Source organism: Typha angustifolia, chromosome 10 (genome assembly GCF_048772165.1).
Source record: "Typha angustifolia cultivar Huaian chromosome 10, ASM4877216v1, whole genome shotgun sequence".
In the NCBI taxonomy this organism is placed as follows: Eukaryota; Viridiplantae; Streptophyta; class Magnoliopsida; order Poales; family Typhaceae; genus Typha; species Typha angustifolia.
Genome location: NC_133248.1, coordinates 7,886,418 through 7,907,794, shown reverse-complemented (window position 1 = coordinate 7,907,794; position 21,377 = coordinate 7,886,418). Strand labels below are relative to the sequence as shown.

General features: G+C 34.4%; 2 protein-coding genes across 2 annotated transcripts; both read right to left on the bottom strand.

Annotated features, from left to right (window-relative positions):
• Nucleotides 1-5: 5 nt before the first annotated feature.
• Nucleotides 6-9,413, bottom strand: LOC140769369 (beta-hexosaminidase 3). Its single transcript, XM_073110060.1, has 14 exons — nt 8,612-9,413; nt 7,961-8,035; nt 7,123-7,158; nt 6,907-7,018; nt 6,545-6,615; nt 6,214-6,344; nt 5,202-5,267; nt 3,899-3,999; nt 3,220-3,279; nt 2,950-2,983; nt 1,861-1,959; nt 1,730-1,789; nt 965-1,215; nt 6-331 (listed from the first exon to the last, which is right to left on the bottom strand). The coding sequence occupies exons 1-14, from the start codon at nt 8,903-8,905 to the stop codon at nt 165-167; spliced, it is 1,557 nt and encodes a 518-aa protein (XP_072966161.1). The 5' UTR covers nt 8,906-9,413; the 3' UTR covers nt 6-164.
• A 5,164-nt stretch (nt 9,414-14,577) lies between these two features.
• LOC140768380 (ankyrin repeat-containing protein At5g02620) lies at nt 14,578-20,758 on the bottom strand. Its single transcript, XM_073108637.1, has 4 exons — nt 20,486-20,758; nt 19,297-19,966; nt 17,195-17,604; nt 14,578-16,159 (listed from the first exon to the last, which is right to left on the bottom strand). Exons 2-4 carry the CDS (start codon nt 19,748-19,750, stop codon nt 15,287-15,289), a joined length of 1,737 nt encoding a protein of 578 aa, XP_072964738.1. The 5' UTR covers nt 19,751-19,966; nt 20,486-20,758; the 3' UTR covers nt 14,578-15,286.
• Nucleotides 20,759-21,377: the final 619 nt, after the last annotated feature.

Genomic DNA, 21,377 nt, shown 5'->3' with positions numbered 1-21,377 from the left:
ATATGGATGAAGAAGCAAGCATAAGCTTTTATTTTATTGCTTTAAGGGGAGTAAAAAATATGAAATATACCAATTATTCCAATATCAATACTAACTTCCCCGTGGTTTACCATTGCGAACAATATGCCACTCCGTGTCAGCTAGGCGTCCCTCAGCTAGTGATTCTACTGCAGAAGACAAGAGCCAGGTTCTGTTGGAGCTTGCCGACCGAATCCAACCATTGGTGCAGCAGCAACCCCTCTACGATTCAGCAAGCACCGGAATCGAGCTAATCTTGCAGCAACACGATTTGGATCCTTCGCAAGCCTGCCAAGTGGAGTCCACAATCGTTCTTGTACATGACAAAAAAGAAACAAACAGATCAATAGATTTGTAAAGCCAATGTGGGTACATCTATCAGTTCATTAAGCAGTTAACTGGAGTCCACAATGTTTCAATAAACTCAACTAGTGTGACAGGAATGTGTATACTACATAGAAGATACAGATATCATGTCTTTGATACTGTGGTTTCTTACTGAGACAAGCCATTGAGCAACAAGAATACAGCTTTCTTTGATCTTGTTGATTTCTTACTGTGAGAGCCGTTAAGCAACAAGAATGCGGTTATAATGTTCACCCGGGTAACAATAACCTGGTTTCTTTTTTACTTTATTGCCGTCAATCAGAGAATATTTGTGTTCCATAGCATATATTCATCAAGATAAAGTATATATCTATACAGCAAACTGTAGCTGAACCAAACTAAGGTTACATGTAGGGATAAGGGATTGTAAAGAATAGCTGACTTGTTTACTTTCTCATAGGTTATATTCAAATGCTAATAATTAGATGGCTCATACTCTAAAAAGAGAGGAGATATAATGGTCAACCGAAAATCCCTAGTTCTAGAAGGTACGAGAGGATTAATTATGATGAAACCTTATCAATTTCAACCTATCAAGAAATTAGCAGCAATATATTACCTGCGGCTGCTGCCGCGCGTGGCCAAATGGTTTGTTCAATATCTGATGCATCAATATGCTCACCCCACATGCAAACCTCACCACCAATGACCAATTTCTGTTCTTCAGGTTTAGAGATGTTTGTGAGGGGTTCATTCATATAAAACCCCTCCCATGTGGCATCCAAATGATCCAAGTACCATTTGTCCTGGTTGCTCACAATGCACCGCAATCCAGCAGCAACCACTCTCTGAGCCACTCCACCACCAAGCCTATCAACATATAGAAGAATTTGTCATTTTCGAATGACATATTTGACAGGAAGAATATTACATATCGTCGTACATGGTTCAGTAGCATTAGTACAAAATGCAGAATCAAAGGTACTCTGAAATATCATATGATAGCAATGTTAACCCCAACATTAATTCTGTTGACTACTTTCTCTAGGTTAGACTCATTAAAATCACTGATATATACATTTCGATGTAAATTGATCATTGCAAATGATCAAAAAGTACTTCTGGATGCAAATTCTGGAAAAAGTAAATCAATAGGATGTTTTCTTAGCTGAAACATTGTTAGGAATATAACAGAACAAAAGTATTTTCCACATCTGTCGCAAAATTCAGTGAGAGAAGAATTCAGTTGTCAAAATGCGAAGTTGCTAACTATATGACATGAGAAGTCTTCCCATCCCTGTAAATTTTAGAGCTACAAATATGATTTTCCTGTCAGTTGCATAATGTATCAAACTTTTTCGGGAAGATATCTGAGTAGAAATACCAGTTATGCACCACAGTTTTGGGGTTCAATTTGTCTCCAAAGTGGTTGAATGTCTCCTCCCTGTGACCATAAATATGAATATTAGAACAAGCTAGTAAGAAAGCAAAAAACTGCATATAAAAGCTTCTTACCAATTAATGATGTCATAACCATGTGATAGTGCTATCTTTTGCGCTTGTAAGACAAAAAATCTGTAGGCATCAGATCCGTTCATATGATGTTTATGCAACCTAAAGATAAAAAGATGATACGATAAGTATTGAGCATGTATTATGATGGTCATTATACTTAATGTGATCCTAAAATGCAATAGCATGAGAAGTGGGAGTTACTTCTAGAGAATAGAAACCAAAGTAGAGGGAAATTATTAAAAGAAAGCAACCATCATACAAATCAGAAATATGAAAGAGATATGCTTAAAACTCTTTAGGTGATATGGGAAACCCAAGATTCTCTTACATGATAGTGTCATAATATGTTACTAACTTATAAGGTTGATGACAACTCTGAACTTCTAATTGGTGCTTGGAACCTCTCCTATGGAGAAAAACTATTCACATTTATTCCATGAACACTGATTTCAGAAGTATTTATAACTAGGTCATGGCTACTAATTACGTTTTGCTGCAACTTGTTTCTTTGTTGCCTACCAGTGGCCTCTTTCTTGCACGCAATTCTCTGACCAGCATAAATGCATATCATCTTTTAAATCTGTTAAGATATGCTAAATAATTTTGCATTTATTCTGTACATCTCTTTTATCATATTTCATAAAGATTTGGTCCTGATAATTCATCACACATCCTCAAAAACACATTGAATTTCTTCGCTTATTGTGACTTCTCTTATAACATGTATAAGGTGTCTAAGTTGAAAGTGTTGAGCTGCAAAGTTGAAACCTGAAAGCTCCTTCATAAAGAAGAAATTTTTTTTCTATTTAAGCACATCAATAGTTCATCAACTTAAAACAGAATTGAGAATCCATGGGTAGGTTCTCCTTTTCCTCAGATGTGCAGAGAAATTTTTTTTCCCATTTGGGTGAATTTATTAGCAGAAGACACCAATGTCCAGGATAGGAAAATTTACTCAGATTCTGCAGCTTCCGTTAACTGAGTACTTGTTGTCATGAGAGTAGAATATGTAAAAATAAAAAGTTGCACAATTTAGAGATAAAGTCAAAATGAAAAACATAAAATAATAGAGTTCAAATAGATATATACCATTCTTTCACATGAGGTGTTCTAGTCCAGCAACCTGACATTCACAAATAAAAATAAATTTTAGATGTAATTAATCTACATAAAAGGATACCATTATTTTGTAATACAATCGATCTAGGATTTAATGAATGTAAAATTTAGAGGATTTTTTCTGGAAAGAATTACTCGGAAATAGTGGGTACCACAAAAAGAATAATTATGATAAGGCATTGTGCATAAAAGGACATTATTATGAGGTAGTAATGCAAACAAAAGGTTTAGGAAGCTCACCTGTGTTGACTTCATCACCTCCCAAGTGAACAAACTTGAACTTGAATACCTTGCTGAAATCTGCAAAATAACCGAAAAAGAAAACAATTAGGTCATTAAAGAAAGAAAAATAATTGGTTCTCCTAGAACTGACAGGAAGAGATCATTGTACTTATGCATTTTTATAACTATAGAAGAGAATTGTTCAACTAAGATTTCAGAAACAACTTTGATAATTCTTCTATTGAAGTGAAAGGTTAGTTTCCAATGTGACAATTTTACGAGAGGAAGTTACCAATCTTCAGTTCTACTAAGTCCTACTATAATGAAATTGTTATCTAGCGATATGATATTGAGCATCAGTATAAATCAATTACCAGATGCTTCATTTTTCGACTTCCATGAAGTGTCTGATACTTGGATATGGTACATAACTTAGTACCACATATCATCAGAAAATGGTGACTGGTGACATCAGAATTACATGACAAGATCTAGTATTTTAATATTGGATGAAGGCTTTGTAATTGTGTGAATCTATTTGACACTTGTAGTTGTCACAATTAAGTAATGAATAAGTCCATCCACACATTCTTACACAGATATCTATAGTTTCCCTGTATATGTCAATGCTGGATTACCAGATGCTTGCTTTACAGTTGAAAGAAGTAGAAGATACACAAGAGTAATGGTATATCACCTGAAAGAATTCCATCAAGTACTTTAAAAGAAAATTCATTGCTGACGTCAAGTGGTTCTTGGCAGTTAGATGATGGCCATAGTGACGGATATCCAACACCCCTAAAGGAAGAAAGTAGTCAGCTTCTCCAAAATTCCACATTATATAAAAAAGAGTCCATTATCATTTCTTTGGCTGATCAATAAAAAAATAAATTTTTAAGATATCGTTTACTTTAAGAATAAGATCAATTTTAGAATAGATATTTCTCTTTGTCATTTTCAAAATGAGATCTTTATTCTAAGAATAACTATTCTTTTGTTCACTTATATTTTGTGTTATAGAATAAGAGTGTAATAATTATCTTTCATATGATATAAAATAAAGGAAAAAAATAAAAAAAAATTATTTTATTTTTTTATAAAATTACCATAAATACATTATGATTTAATATAAAGTAGATTGATGGGATAGATATCAAGGGTAAATTAATAATTACGTTAGTGTATGATATAAGATGTAGTTTTGATGATTAGTGTTTGAATTATAGAATAGTCTAATTATAATATTTAGTTGTTATTTTTGTAATAAAAGGATGTATTCTAGAATAAGAAAAAAATTATTTCTGAAATGAACAGTAGCTAAGGATCCTAACCAAAATGTAGATATTGGCAAAGAGTTCCATTCAGATTTTGCAAGGTTGGTCCAGCTATCTTCTAGAAGGAAAAAGAAATGGAGAACTTCTTAAACCAAGAATGATTGCTTATAAATACTAAGAAATCACCTAATACTGCATGGTGGTTCATTAGTTTCTAGAACTAAGATTTTCAGTTTGGTTCAGTTCAAATTTGGATTTGATCTAGGAGTTCTAAGTAATTCTTTTTTTAATTTGGAATCATCCTTCAAATTTGGATTTGATCCCTGGCTTATAGGGTGAATTTCCATAGTAGAATCATTATGTACTTCTACAGTGTATATGCACTTCATATTATAGTAAATACAAGGAGCAATCTCAATTTAAAAGCATTTAAGTAAAGAAACGATATGATACATAGTAAAAACTAAATATTAGTGAAAGCTATTGATTTAACTGGTTTTGTAAACAAAGATAAATCTGTAAATTAGTTGTATCCTCATAAAGGACGACATAAAAGTTAAAGCAGGATGGCAACACTTTAGAGCATGCTCAGATTTTTGAGCTTTCCTCTGGAGAAACTAATAAACTTCTCTCTGACACTATTCATACTCCTTGTAAGTTTTAAGTAAGAATTGCAGAAATAGTTACTGTGTCAGAACAGGGAAAAAAGTTCAAAATCATAACTACCATGAGCGAGCATGGCCTGGAACATCAATCTCAGCCAAAACATTTACTCCTCTTTTTTCTGCATACCTGCAAGATTAATTTTAGCACAAATGAGAAGAAAATTAATTGTCTAATTATACAAAGAAGTAGAACAAGCAACAAATATTCACATCCTAGATTTATGTAAGAGATTCTACTATGGATGAGGAACTTAGGCTAATAATACGTATTGTAACAGCGGCTATACATGTCTTAGCTTCCATGGATCCAAAAGAATTAGGACACACTCTATTATTCTACTTTATGGATATGGGCAAATGCACAAGGATATCCTCTTATGAACCACAGAACATAACAGTATTTTCCAATTTCTCTTTAAAAGATATCTTTATTCCTTTCAAGCGCCAAACATCACCATTTACATATTGATGAGCCTATATCATAGACTGCCATAAACATATAATATGAACATTATAGGAAGTGTCCTCGTTTCTCAATCATTTCAGGCAGTAGCTTTTCGAATTATCCAAGATGATATAGTAATTCCTGTTTGCATTTAAATGTGGCTTAACTGAGGCTAGTTACAATGTAGACAATTAAGTTTGATAATCAATAAACCAGGGGAGACAGAAGATATATTAAGTGAATCTTGTGCCTGGACAATATAAAAACCTTCAAACACAGATAGTTCAAGATGATATATCTGTAATATGTCACAAAGAGAGAGTTGGAGCAACATTCATAAGTGGCAAGATACGAAAGTCTGATGTTTGTGGGTGGATGGATGAATAATAATTGACTGCAGATTTTTAGCAAGGAAACTGATCAAGTCTGGTACATTAAGTTCATACTTAAGTGAATTCTTTATCGTAGTCCACAGAGAAATGACAATCATGTCAATGATCTAGATAAGTATATAGTTCTAACCTATTTGTAGAAGGCCGCAGATAATAAATGATCATGTCTCTCAGGAACTTGGACGAAATCATAGTCACTCAAAGTTATATAGTATAACAATGGAAGGAAAACGTACTTCACAATCTCAAGAGCATCAGCCATTGTATATCTTTCTGAGTTAGAGTATGCACCATTCCATAGTTTTGGATATGAAGGTACTTCAATAGGGAAAGACTGTTCATCGACAATATGCCAATGAAGAACATTCTGCATGGTGGTAAGATCAAAAGAATGCAGAGTCATAATGCGAAATCTATAAAGTTAGCATATAATTAGAATAAAGCAAGAAAAATCCTGAATAATTATGCTAAGTATCTAAACTCTATTCAGCTTAATTTGGTGGTCTATATACAAAGAAAGCTTAGCAGGAAGCAAACAAAACATGAGAACAAATGAATTTGACGTACCAGTTTACTGTAGGTCATTGCATCAATAACACCTTTTATAATGGGTAAAGGAAGATAATGCCTTGAGGTATCTGTTTCATACAATGTATCAATAAATAACAAGAAAAATTTACTAAAGGAGGTGTTACCACACTGTTAATGAAAAATGTGGAGAAAAGTTCCTATCATCTGAAAGATTCCTAAAATCAAGAACTGAACTAAAAGTCTAAAAGCATGCAAGCACTAGTTTATCTTCAATACTTGAAATGCCAATCTTAATGCAATATAGTATTAACATTTTCATCAAAGTTCATGTCGGACATTTTTACAGGTGCATTACTTATTAATGACGATTTGCATGTAAAATTCAGAATGTATCTAACCAATAAGAAGTCCACGATAAGGAAACCTTGGCAGATCAAAAATAGTCCAAGGAGCTGCATGCAGTTCAAGTACTTTTGTAGTGAAATTGAAATGACACAGTTGACTAAAAGTCTGCAACAACAGAACAATGATTACCAGCTTAGTAGGATAAGATCCCAAACCTTCTCATTTGCATACAATTTAACTTCTGTAATGATATGGATTTTGAAAGTTACCTGTAAAGCATGAAGTGCACCAAAAACTGTTTGTGCCTGCAAAAATAACCTACTGCTTACAAACAGTTGACAAAAAAAAAAATGATGCATATTATATGACATAGTGGCTGTTTACTGCGAGAGTCTACTGAGTTGTCCGAGATTGCTTTTGCACATCTAAAACCAGAGGTAATATACTTTTGATGATATATCATAATAAATGCACCTTGAGATCTACTGACTTGAAGGTTTCATCTTCTGGATGGACTTCAGCAAGTGGTAAAATTCCTTTTGCTCTTTTTATTCTCTTTTGCAAGTCATGATGTTCTTAATGCCTATCTTGTTTTAAGAGATTGCATGGAAAAGCACTATAAACCTAAAATGTAAAGAAATCACAATCTTCTGGTGTAGCTAAGGGAAGGAGATGAAACTCAGAAATCATAGAAATTGGAGATAAAATTTTATATACTAGGATGTACTCGATGATCCTATATAATTATAGTTAAATATGATGCTGAAACTGCTTTGGAATCTAAACAGAATATTTGACATTCATCTAATGTTAGTGTATATGACAGTCTTTCGGCAATCTCTAACTTTGGTGATGCAAGCACTAAGTCAAGAAACAGAATTATTAGATGGAAATACAATGAAGAGCAGTAAGGAGCACAGGAACAACTACAGTCATGATATTTACCAGATTTTGTGACATATAGACCAACTAACTCAACAATGTTCCCTGAGATTAGTTGAGAATCCACTGGAAATATAATCTTTTAAACATTTGTTCCCACCTCAAGTAGAAAAAAGTAAAAGTGTAGATATGAAATCACATATCTCATAAAGCCTAGATACTAACCTCAATTTGCCCATATATGGTATTTCCACTTGCCGGCACAGACAACTTGTATGATTCATCAATCCCAAAGTTTAGCTGCACCTCTTCCAATAAGTACTTGATAAGAGCATTAAAAATACATTTTGCATGCTAATTAAAACCAAGTACTTTGAAGATATAATGTTGGTGGAACCTTTGCTGTAAAACTATATCTTAAACATGAATATAGGCTTGTTGCACATGGACTTCTAAATTTCAGATCCAATATATCTATTCTAACCACAAATAAGATCCACATGAAACCACATTGAGACAGTGACAATGTGATGCTTCTAGTTTCTTGACAAGTAAATAATTCTGTACTTTGCAACGTAGATGCATAAAGAAAACCACTATGAAATATACTAACTTATATTACCAAAGTTTTCACCCCTCAGAAAATAGAAGAAATGCATATCACTATTTTGTCACTTGTCATAGAAGTTTCCTTGTAATTGCATTCATCTTTTATGTTAAAAAAATCCATCAAAATGGTTTCAGTTCCCCGTAACGTTTTACTGGACAAAGTGAAGATATGATTCTACCAATGTCACTAATCTATATGTCTCTCCTGAAGACTTTGCATTGTAGCAGAAATATTACTCATAGCCAGATAATTTCAACGAAAATTACCTCATCATCTGGTGAATTTACAATGATATTTAAGCCGGCGAGCACACCGTATCTTGGCAAATTCCCATCAATAGTATTAGCCGCTTCGACCAAGCTGACCATCCTCCCAAACGCTTCCTTCAACATCCCAGAACCATCCGAATACTTGCTCCCCTCCATCGACAACCTGAAATCTTTGCTCACATAAAGAGTCTGTGAGCCACGGCGCACAGCCTTCGGCATTGGCCACAGATCTATCCCATTGACGACGACGAAGAATCCAAGTAGCAATCCAACCAAGAACACCAACGACATTTTACTCCCACGAATTGGGTACTCTTTCAAACACGATTTGACGCAATGTAGATGCCAAAGGCACGAAGAACTATTCCTCTTCTAAGCAGCAAACCAAGAAGAAAAAGAAAAAGAAAAAAAAAAGAGCTCTAACAAGAAGAAAAGAGGGTCATCTCGGGAAGAAAACAGAGTAGACGAAAGCGACCAGGGTCCCAAGAAAATATAAAAAAAAAACAAAAGATGGGATCTTTGTGAAAAGAATTCCTATCGACAACAGCGTAAAAGTTGTCGTTTTTCGTCGCTATTAGGTGAACAAGCTGGACCGGAGAAGAACCCAAGATTAGAAACCAACCGAGAGGACAGCGTAAAAGAAGCGGCTTTTTACGGGAGATCTTCCCGACCTCCAGAGCATCTACGAGCGAGGAGAAGAAGACAAACCGCAGGAGGAGGAGGAGGAGGATTCATTAAAGGTGAAGAAGGTAAATAAAAGCTTGGCGTTTGCGGAGTTAATGAGTTCGGCGAAGGTAGAAACGAATGGAGTAGGATTCCATTATTGGCTTCTAGCCTTCCTTTTTGGCGGGGAGAACGTAACCCTCGTTTTTAATATTATATCTTTTTCCTTTTTTTAACATTTTTACCTTCTCCCTGTTGCTGGTCGGTCACGTGTTCTTGTTCTTGTCTCTGTCCGCCAACATTTAATAGATACGCTGAATTATCTTTTGACCAAAATGGGTCTCCTTACAAAATTATATACCGTTCTTATCCTCTCACCAAAATTATGAATAATTTATGAGATTTTACATAATTGCCATTATTATTATTATTATTATTATTATTATTTTCAAAATATTATAATTATCCTCTCACCAAAATATAATAATTGTCATTCCGACTAATTAAGTTTGACTAATCATGATTAAAATCAAACTTGGATCAGAACAAATAGCAGGGAAAATATCTTCTTATATAAGAGAAAAATTACTAATAAATATTTTATGCTCTAAATTAAACTTTTAGAAAGAAGGATCTTTTTAGTCAGTTCTATTTGCTTGTTAATTTTAACAATAATTTTTTAAATTATTTTACTAAAAATAATTAAAATGTAACTGCAGTTCTGATGTTTTGAAACATTTCAATAGCAATTATGTGAAAAAAAAAACTTATATTTTATTAGCATCTAATTGTAGAAGATTAATTGAATAATTAATGACATAAGTATACAAATTATGGATAAGTTGACTAAGATTCTGATTAAGATTCAAGAATTACCAATGTCAAAAGATGGGGACATAGTTATCAATCTATTTGATGTTTAAACGTAAATGGACAGTATAATTCTCAGGTTAAAAAAAACAATGAAATATATTCATAGGTTGATGAATTCGTAAATTTGCTTGAAAATTGAAGTATTGGATTTGACGACATCACAGTAAACAATAAGATAAATAAAATTATAGGCATTCTAATGGTTTTTTTTTTTCTTTCAAATTAAAAAAAAAATAGTTATATAATAACTCAATTTATGAAGACATTTTATTCACTAATAATAGCCAATTCCTTCCAAGAAATACACAATAAAAAAAATCCTAAATAAAATATGTACGTTAGCGTCCCCAAGAAAATCAAACCTATAATTTCGATCGTGAGCTAATAGGGCTCAACTACCGGGCTATAGTAATAACTTTTTTAGTTATTAATAGTTAATGAACATAGTATGGGAATACATCTTTATTCGTTAACGGATCTTATATCACTATAGTTTGGGGTGTCAATCAAATTAGATCGAATCATATTGAGTCAACATTACGGGTACATACATATGACTCGTATATAAAATAGTTAGATAGATCGCTCCTAATTTGACTAATTTGCATGCTATTCAGGTTATAAATAGATTGACACAATCTAACTCATTTATTTAAGATAAAATGGACTGAAACGATAAGCACAAACACGTGTTACTTAATCGGGTTAGACAAATAGGACTGTTTAGTCAAAACTAATTATACTAAACTTTAAGAAAATTTAATATCAATTAGTCAATAATACCTAAGTTTGGAGTCCTAATAAGAGACTTTTCATGTGATCTTTGTTGTATTAAGTGGTCACCCTAATCAATTGCTACAAAGGTCTGAATGACATAAAAGGTGGTTGGACCAAAGCACTAACTTTGGTACCTAACAAAAGACTAGGGATGGAGAGTTTCTGACCATAGGAGGTATGTACCAAAAATCGCTAAAGAAAAATAAAATAAAATAAAAATCTCTAACTCAGATAATAAATACTTATTATTTAGTGTGCAGACTTAGAACGATAAAAGACTAAAAAAGAGTGAAGCAATAGTGAATTTGACTCTGCCTTTTATTTTGAAGGGCTCATATCAGTAATCTTAATATACTATTACCTATAGTAAATTTAATGATAAATGCAAAATAACCTTTAATAAGTTTTTTAAGGTTAATATATATATATATATAAAAAAGCGGAGCCAAATTAAAGATCAAGTGAGAAGTATTTTAGGCATTTTTTTTAATTTTAAAAATAATAGAAATATTCTCTACTTTTTTATCGGCTACTATTATGTTATAGTTAACTCAATTTCCTTTTGAGACGTTGAAAATGAAACACTTGCCTTTAAATACATGTGCCCCTCACATGGGTAGAACTCATGTAGTTTCTAAGTAACATAATGGTATTTTTCGACTTCTTTTTGCTTATATTATTTGTGAAAAAGTTTTTATCTTATATATTATGTATGATCATTAGGTCAATTAGAAACCACCCACGTGAAGGGCACATATACTTGGAGAAGAGTGTTTCAACATAGTATTAGAGCCTCGGTTTTACTAAACAATTCAACAACTAAGATCATTAGCAGCTCCCCCTACCGTTGAGCTTCTTCTGCTCCATTGAGATAGCCCTCAACTCCGCCGACCGGGTTAGCACTATGGGTGCATTCTTTGATTGGTGGGGCATCGATTGCATGCCGATCTCGGCTGCCAACAGCAGGTGCCCACTGATAGCCACTCCTCTCCTCCTTTTTTGATGTCCTTCATCGAGGAAAGGAAATAAGAGTTGAGTGAACCTTTTGGGTCGAGCTACGACCCAGCCCAACCCAAATGGGTTTGTTGGGTTGGGCTAGGTTCAACCCAATCCATGTGGTGGTTAGGTTGGGTTGAACCTAGCCTAACCTAGTTGGTCATGGTAGACTACCGCTCAACCCAAGATGTAGTCTTAGTGGGTTTGGGCCTTGAGCTCTTCTAGGTGGGTTGTTCTCCGACCTAACCCTTGTTGGCAGTCTTATTTGTGGGCTTTGGGCCCATGGCCCAACTTGGTGAGTTGGTTTGGATCTGTGAGTTAGTGGTAGTCTAACCCTTTCTTTGGACCTTAGTCTAACCTAATTGGTTTTCTGGGCTGTTGTTTACTCTCAAATTATCTTAACATTTTGGTTAGTTACTCTTATCAAATGAGCCCTAATGTCACACTTCGATCCCGGAACATAATTGCCGTGAATCTCTAGGATAAAACCCGGAGAAAACACGAAAGCCCAAATAGTAATCAAATCCTAAAATAAATTGACACAGCGAAAATGGTACTTAGTTTTTAAATATTTCAGTTGGAGAGCAAATAGTAGGATGACGTAGATCTAGTGATACCTACATAAGGTGAAGGCATCCTTTGAGCGACAACTCACAATTTTTTACAAGATGGTGCTATGATATTAAGTTGAGGGCTTAAATAGTAATATCGATGTGTAATACTGACTCATATGATGGGCTTACACTTGAGATCCTTAGTTTGCGGTGGCGGACAATTGATCATGCTGTTCACTGGGTGAGGAGCAGTCAATTCTACCGCTAGAGTCTACCCTCTCTTACGGGTGCATGTGTGGTTAGTTGTAAGTGTTGATATGGCCTACAAGCGTGGCTTTACATGAGTCTAAATTAAAGACTTGATAGTCTTTAATACATGTGCGCAATACATATAAATATGATGAAGTTATGGTACTAATGCATCTATTATGACCATGATGGGCAAATTCATATTTACCATATTCCTGCATATGTATTTATACTACTTTTAGACTATATAAATGGATATTTGCTGAGCTTTATACTCATCACCATTTGGTAGAAATATTTTTAGATCCGTAGATGACCCTGACTCCGTGGAAAAGCCGGCGAAGACTTATTTATAGTCTTTTTTATTTATTTATTATTGCAAAATAAGTTGAATGAATTATAGCTCTTACGTGGGCATTTATTTTATTAAGATGCATAGATATGTATTTTGAGGCTTATTATGACTTGGAGTATTTTTTGACTTTTTTTCTTATATTGTTTATGGAAATGTTAGACTTTTATCTTGTATATTATGTAGAAACATTAACTATTGGGTCATATGGAAATCCACAAACGTAAGAGACATGTGTATAAGTGTATTTAGAGATAAGTGTTTTAGAAAATAAAGAAAATTTTACAAATCAAACATTATATTTACTTATATTTTGATTCACGCCTCGACCTTTCTAATTTCCTTATCATTTTTACATAACATCTTAATGTTACTTTGACGAAGTGACATCAACCGTGTTATAAAATTTATGTAACTCTATAGATTAAATTACTAAACTACACTTGAAAATTTCTAAGCTAGACCCTCCCATCTCCCTCACCTCTTCCCCTTCTGATTCCTTCCAAATTCACTTCATAAAAAAATTGAGAAAGATTTCAAATCCTTATTTCTCTGATGAAAGAGTTATAGGAGAGGTCAATGGTGCAAAGGATAGATGAGAATAGAGTTGGTATATCTAATTTTGAGGTGACCCTCCTGTGGCAAGCCCGTCCTCTTTATCCTCAAACACCCTTCTTACCATCCCAAATCATACTTTCTTTGCCTCTGCTTCGCTTCTCCCTCCTCATAATGATTAAGATTTTGGTTATAAGCCTACGAACAAAATTAGAGATGAGAAAAGGAGGTTAATATAGGTATTTTAGAAATTACCTTTTGTGTTTCAACATAATATTCCTTTATTGATACATTTTTTTATTGGAAATGGTTAGATTTAAGTTGACTTAGGCTATTATATGCGAATTATTAGAAAAATAGAGGGTTGAGTTACAAAATCCTTAAAAACGATTTGCGAATCAAAATATAGGTAAAATATTGGAATTGATTAATAAATATTATGATAGTGTGTGTGAATGATAATAAAGACAAAACACAGTTTTTGATCAATTTCTCAAAAGGTTAATAATTGGGTATATTTTCATATCTAATAACTTTGTTAGGTTAGTTAAACTCTTGAGTCCAAAGGATTGGGTCAATTTTAGGGTTTAGGGTTCAGCAATTTTAAGTTGGATCAAGTGATCCACACACCAAAAGAAGAAGAAAAAAAATGAGTCATCAAAGATTGGAGCTGAAAAAAAATTCAAGCTACTCTGCAAACCTACAGGAGTAGAAATATTTCTCATCTATCACCCATGTTTGTACCCCAAGTCCCAAATCTTTTACTAGGAAGGTTTATTGTAGAGTAGGGCTGTCAAAATAGTTGAGCCAGCTCGAGTTTGACTCGCGAAATAATCTTGATTATTAGGATTTCAGATGCAGCAAGAACTTACCTGATGTCTACCACTCCTGTAACATTTTTTTATACATTCCAGAATAACCGAAGAATTGCTCTTATGAAATCAAGCATTATAATTCAACAAGTTTATCAAGAAACATATGTTTCAAAAACAACAATGCATAGTCTGTATGTTTAACGGTTGCACTATGTTACAGCCCTCGAAAACATTATATCCTATTTTATGCCAGTAAGAACTTGTTTATATTTTGACCTTTTGAAATGCCCCATCTAACTTACTATTGTAATATTTTTTAGCTCACTACCTAACTTTGCTAACCTGGGACGAGATCAAACTGAGAACATACAGATGCAGCACAAGAACATGTCAGCAATCAACCACACTCTCGACATCATCTGAGACAGTAACAAATGTTGACTAACCTGATTGATGGTGAATGTTTTGATTCTGAAGTCTCTAGATATGCCCTGCCCCATGCAAAGGAAGTAGAACTTAGTCATATCATAGCAAAATTTTAATATTAAGAAGCATAGGAGCCACTGTGTACTGGTCTTGTGGAATGTGTTACTTTCTGTAACATATACAAAATCCTTGCTTGAATACTTTGTCGAATCCATATGGCAACTAAATCTGAAGACTCCTTTTATTTCTATAAACTGGCAACCTTCAAACATATATAGGTGCCAGTCTCTGGGACTGAATCTGTTTGAGCTGATTCCTTCGTAAGTAACGGAATGTTACCAACGAGTAACAACTCCCATAGAACCCATGTTTCAAATATATATACAAATCCATGGAGATTTTGCTAGCTACTCTAAAGTGCATATATCTTCTTGAATTCACTATTTATTATCTCCGACTCTGATCCCATTGACAGAGACCATGAGTGGGATTGGCTTGCAGATGCTCTTCTTATATTCCTTAAGTTCTTCTCTTCCATCCGATGAGCGATGATACAGTAGCACATGGAACCCAAGGTGGTCAGCATGATTGAAGCACCAATCGCCATAGTAGACCATGCCAACCACCAGTCTTTCCGATCAACCACAATATATGTTAGTGAGATAAAAGAAACTGAGATGAAAAGACATGCTAGCCACATCAACTTGTTCATCACAAACACCATCCTTGTCTTGGCTTTCTGCTCCACAACAATTAAGGAAGTCTGGACAACAACAACAGCAAGAGATATGAAGAGGGCCAAGGAGTCAAAGACCAAGAAGATAATGAAGGCTGCCTGGTTTGCTATGTAGGCTTCTCCAAGGGTGAACCCAACTGGGATATCTTTCTCACCATCAACATATTGACCAGGAACTGTAAATATGGCTGCAAAAGCAACAGTGGCAATAAGCACTGCTACCACAGTGTTGGAGTTGATGGCATTGTTTAGACCACCAATATGGAGCTTTTTAAGCCTATGCTTTATTTTCTGAACTCGGGCCTCTGTCTGACGGGTTTGTCTGAGTTGAGATTGAACATCATGTTTTATATCACTTACTGTCTGCTTTAGTTGCTTTGCAGGGTTGGCTGGTTGTGCATGTTCTTTTGCAGTCACAGCACCGAGTTCTCTTAGAATGTAAGCAATCTCTTCATTGCAGCTTTTTTCTGCAATGGCAAGAGCAGTCTCACCTGCTTTGTTAACTGTGTTGACATCAATCCCCTCAATAGATAATAATGTCTGCAATATCTGCAATCATGAGACAACAAAGATTACATGAAGCATCCTGTAAAAATATAAAATTTGATTCTTCACTGAAGGATCAATGATATGACTACGAGAAATTTCTACGGTTTGAAGTTTCACTTTCAGTTTTGACATCTAGAGAAAAGGAAAAGTTTGGGCTGAAACTCACCTGTTTCAACCTATAGTGGACATAAAAAAATCAACAGTCTTGCAAGTTTCTATGTCTGTCAATGAGTTTTGATTGATTCTATCCCATCCCACAAAACTTCAAATCATCAGAAACTATTATGAAACTAAATGTAATGTACCACCTTCTTAATGTATGCTTTCCTTACTAATGGTATTATCTGACCTTAAGCAAGCATCAGAAGAGAAATCCAATATATTGCCTAAGAACTTGAGATGAACAGAAGTGGTAGATAAATTTGTAACAATCAGTAATCAAATCAGATATTTAAACGACAAGTTCTTACAATACTTCATAACTGTTTACCCATCATAAATTACTCCTCCCTTTTCATGTATATATATATATATATCTGAAAATTTGCAATATGAAGCATTTTATATAATGTCTTTTCTGCCAAGGTCATGGATAGGTAGGTGGCTGAAGAGAACAAAAGAAAAGGCTTTAAACATGAAGTAGGAAAAAAATGTCAAACATGTATCATGAATGTGCAATTCAACCAAAAGAGTACACAGATATCTTGTAAAGTAACTAATCTTGATGGACTATAGCTTAGTTACTCAAATAGCACAATTTGAAATTACAATGAGATCATGAAATAAAAGGGGCAAACTTCTTTCAGTACAAAAAATATGGGATAGATCACATACTGCAATCTTTTTCCTTCTGTAAGAACCCAAAATAAAAATAAAAAGAATATCCCTTGCCATGATGAAAACTGTTAGGTCAGTTAGGAAACTTGGTGAAGAAATGGACACTTGAAATTAAATGAGATACATGCAAACATAGAGCAGGTTTATTGTTGGAAAAAATATATATAGATAGATCATTATGCATATATTATCACCTACCTTGATATTGCCTTTTCTAGTTGCAATGTGCAGAGGTTTATTCCCCTTATTGTCTTCCACATGGATAATTGAAATATCAGGTTTCAGCAGTTCAAGAACTATGTCAACATTTTGTCCTTTCACAGCCATATGGAATGCTGTTTGCCCCTTCTTGTCAGTCCTCAAACCAATGGCAGGATCCTTATTTAGTAAGGCTCTCACCACTTCTACATGGCCCATTCTTGCTGCTGAGTGTAGAACAGTTTTTCCATTATTTCTTGCAATCTTTGCGAGGCTTGCATCAGTTTCCAACAGAAGATTGACAACATCTGTGTGGCCTTGAGTAGCAGCAGTGTCCAAGGCAGTAGAATTTACTGAATTTGTAGTCATAGCAAGAGCAGGAAAGAAATACAAGAGCTCCTTCAATACTTCTGAAACCAAGGGAAAAGCAAGAAATCAATTCCAAAAATATTGGTGTATTATAAAAGCAACCAAGTTAAAAAAGTTTCTCCAGCACTTGAATCTAATAAAACTTGATAGAATAATAATTAGGACAAGTTATCCAGAGAAGACAGATGAAGCTTAGAAAAAAGAACTATCCCTTTTGGAATTCATATTTTCTTTTTCCTGCAATTTCCTGGCAGTTCCCATGCACTGTTTCAAACAATATATATCTTTGATGCTAAATCATTACCAACAATATAATCCTTTAAAGATGTGTCAACTTGAATAGGTCTAACAGTGTCCCATATGTGAATATAGCTGGAAGAAGGTGAAGGATGAACCAAGGTACCTTTAAGAACAACCTTATATGTGAATAAAGGGACCATCTTAGTAAAAATCACTTCTAAGTTCTAATTAGTTGTCAGCTCTCCAAGAAAACAAATATGTATTGTCAGAACTTATGGGCTTCATGTCTTGGTAATTATGATAAAAGAAGGTGACAGAACTTTTGCTTAACTCGTTATTAAAGATCATAAATAAATTCACTCATATATAGGAAAAACAACAAAGAACTTTCACTCAGAAAGCAAATTTAAAATTCATAATATTATAAACAATTTTTCACAAAATATTTTGCTGTAAGATTAAGAATAAAGGCTTCATATAATCTCCATTCTTGAGAACACATCATTAGGTTCAAGGAGGTTGTAAAGCTGCCATTATGTGTGACAGATTGTTCAGTTTTAAGATCTTGTTTAACTAGCTCAGTTAATGTTAGATGTAAAGTCAGAAACTTCAATATACTTTATAGGATGGATTTCAAATTACCCGTCTTTGAACTCAGATTTGATATACCAAATAAAATCCATTTTCCAAGTGTGATAACCCTTCGCTCGCCAAACCTCTAGTAAGATTTCTATGTGAATTGTCACACCAGCTTAGCTTCTTCCCTTTGATTAATTCAATGCCTTTTGATCATAGTTCAAAGTTTCAAACTCGGATTTAGTTTCAGCTCGGTTAGAAAACAAAATGTTTCGGTCAGTTTCAGTTCTAGTTTCACTCTATCGGTTTCGGACTTAATTTGATAAATACTTTTCTTTATCTTATTTCTCAATGCATCACACAAAATCTAATAGCATCTAAGCAATGAGGTTGACATTGATTAGGTACAACTGTTAAAGTAGAGAACAGACTGTGAGAAAGACAACGGCTCATAGTAGAATCACCAAAAAGAAAAGAAAAACCTCTAGTAGAAAGGAACAAAACACTATGTCAATGAAGAAAGTTCTCAACTGATACATATTATTTCCTTTTCCTTTTCTTCTTTTTGGTTCTTTACAGCATTGTGTCATCAAGGATCAATATCTCAAAATGATAGAAGGCAGCCTGGTGTATATATAAACTGAGGCAGTTGTGCCACTACATGTTTTGAAGGAGTGGTATAACTACCATACTTGGAGAAAACATGCAGTTCAGTAAATAAATAAAAGATTGCAGACTGCATAACTAACAATTAGCTTATTACCTAAAGAAAAAAAGAAGATTTCAACCTTATTTTTTTAACAATCAGCGATCATGCATCAACATCACCAATCTTTACAATATTTTCCAGAGGTTATATTTCCAACTTTTGTCAATTGAACTTACATCAAAACGGAGTAAATTAGAATTTGACTTACCTAGATGTCCCTGCTTGGCAGCAATATGAAATGCATCAAAGCTGTTATTGGCCTTGATGGCAGCTGATTGAATATCTGAAACATTCAATATCTCATGAACGACCTCCAAGTGTCCCTGCTCGGAAGAAACATATAAAGCTGTCTCCCCATCCTGGTTCTGCTTAGAAATCAATTCCTTCAACTGGTCCTCACTACAGTTTGAAAGAATCTTTTGAACATGGGGTGTGTTGCCAGCCCTAGCAGCAAGATGGAGTTCTGTATCCCTTTTCTTTCCAGGACTATCTTTGTGCTTCCTCTCTTTAAAGCTCATTTGTTTATCCATAGATCCCAAACGGAAACTCTTCTGTTTCTCCATAGAACCCAACTTTAAGCTCTTCTGTTTCTCCATGACCCCTAAGCGAAAGCTCTGCAATTTCTCCAACGCCCCAAGACGGAAGCTTGATTGTCTCTCCATTTCCCCAGTCAAGCAGATCCTCAAAGGGTAAAAAGATGGAACTCCCTTATTCCTTTCTTCAATTACTTTTATTGATCATGGAATTGCAGTTCAATACTTCCACCGACTAAAAATTAGTAAATCTACTATTCCCCAGTCAAAAATAACAATTCACTTTCTCAGGAGCACTGTCCAGCAGAATCTGTGGTCAACTTTGATTTACATGAGCGAAAATATCTGCCAAAGATGATAAGAGAACAAATTTCTAATCAGAAGAACTAGGGAATATTTTCACCAAACCTATGGTCATAAAACCAAAATTCTTCAAATGGCAGATGAGAAAAATATATAAAATGTGGGCATATCAGACTAATACTTAAAACCGTCTTCCATCTAAAGCAGTGATCTTGCAAAAACTATAAGGCCAAGAAATTATCTACAAATCGGAAAAGTGGGGAAAAACTTCTGTACTTCCTATCTGAAGTTGCCCACTTTATGATGAAAAAGGATTTCCTTTACTCCATCAAAATGAAACCAAAATCAACATATCCCCAAAACCATGCACAAGAAGAGTGAAATAAACAGAAGCCCAGGCTGAAAATTACACCCTCAGATGCAAACTGTAAATCACCTCTTAACCACAAGAAACTCTTACTGTCTTCAGAAATCAGAAACACTAGATGCGACAAAAAAAGAAACCACAGAATAGCAATATACCCAGCAATCCGATGGAAGTTATTGAGGAAAAGGAGGTACCTTTCTGCCCAAATCCAGAAACCCAACTGAATCCAGAGATCGAAATCTGATCTTTTTTTCCGATTACCAGCTCGCAAATTGAATCCCCATCCTCATTCTACCCAAGAAACCCATAAAAGAGGAAGACAGGGACTGGGAATCTAGGGACCTTTTTTTCCCTCAGAAGTTACTCTACCTTCACTTCTACTACTTCTCAGAGCAAGAGACCCACTTCTTATTTCAACGCGGTAAACTAATTTTTTTTATTGTTTAGGCTACCAAATCGTTTCGTTGCATCATCTTTTGTGGTGCTTCTTAAAAGGATTGTCTTCTGGCATATAGACGATGGCGGCCATTGCCATCAACATCAGTGGTGGAAGAGGTAGAGGGAAATGGTGGGGAACACCCCAAGTCAAACTGACTCAAAGGAGAGGTTAATAAAAAGGGGATTTTTTTTTTCTTTTTCTTTTTTCAAAATTATTACAAAAACATCTTTTATGAGTATATATGCACAAAAAGAAAATCATCTCAACGAATAATCTGATTTATTTTCAGAAAGAAAGAGAAAAAAAGAAGAAGAAGAGTGATTAACACATTGATTTTCATTCTTGTGAGTCAGGCCATTTTGATTTTCAGTTACAAGTCAATTTTTGTTATATGTTTTCTTCCAAACTCTATCCATAGTTTTCTTCCCAAGAAATCTACTCCTAGTGTTTGCCAAAAGCCTATTCGATGGCAAACAAGATATTTCCTTCATTCTTCCGAAAAACATGCTACATCCTCACTGTCGGAACAAGGACTGTGTTTCATCCTCTCCACCATTTTTACTCTGTTAATATTATCTATTATGCTGCTTTGATGTATGTATGTATGCAAGTGTTTATCTTTATACTTCGTAGTTACGAAATATTTT

Coding starts and splice junctions, on each gene's coding strand:
- LOC140769369 (XM_073110060.1), bottom strand. CDS start 8,905: ATGTCGTTGGTGTTCTTGGTTGGATTGCTACTTGGATTCTTCGTCGTC. Junction 4,000..5,201: donor CCAGGCCATGCTCGCTCATG/GTAGTTATGATT, acceptor TTCTTCCTTTAG/GGGTGTTGGATATCCGTCAC. Junction 1,216..1,729: donor AAAACTGTGGTGCATAACTG/GTATTTCTACTC, acceptor ATATGTTGATAG/GCTTGGTGGTGGAGTGGCTC.
- LOC140768380 (XM_073108637.1), bottom strand. CDS start 19,750: ATGGAGAGACAATCAAGCTTCCGTCTTGGGGCGTTGGAGAAATTGCAG. Junction 17,605..19,296: donor TGCCAAGCAGGGACATCTAG/GTAAGTCAAATT, acceptor CCTTGGTTTCAG/AAGTATTGAAGGAGCTCTTG. Junction 16,160..17,194: donor CTAGAAAAGGCAATATCAAG/GTAGGTGATAAT, acceptor TCATGATTGCAG/ATATTGCAGACATTATTATC.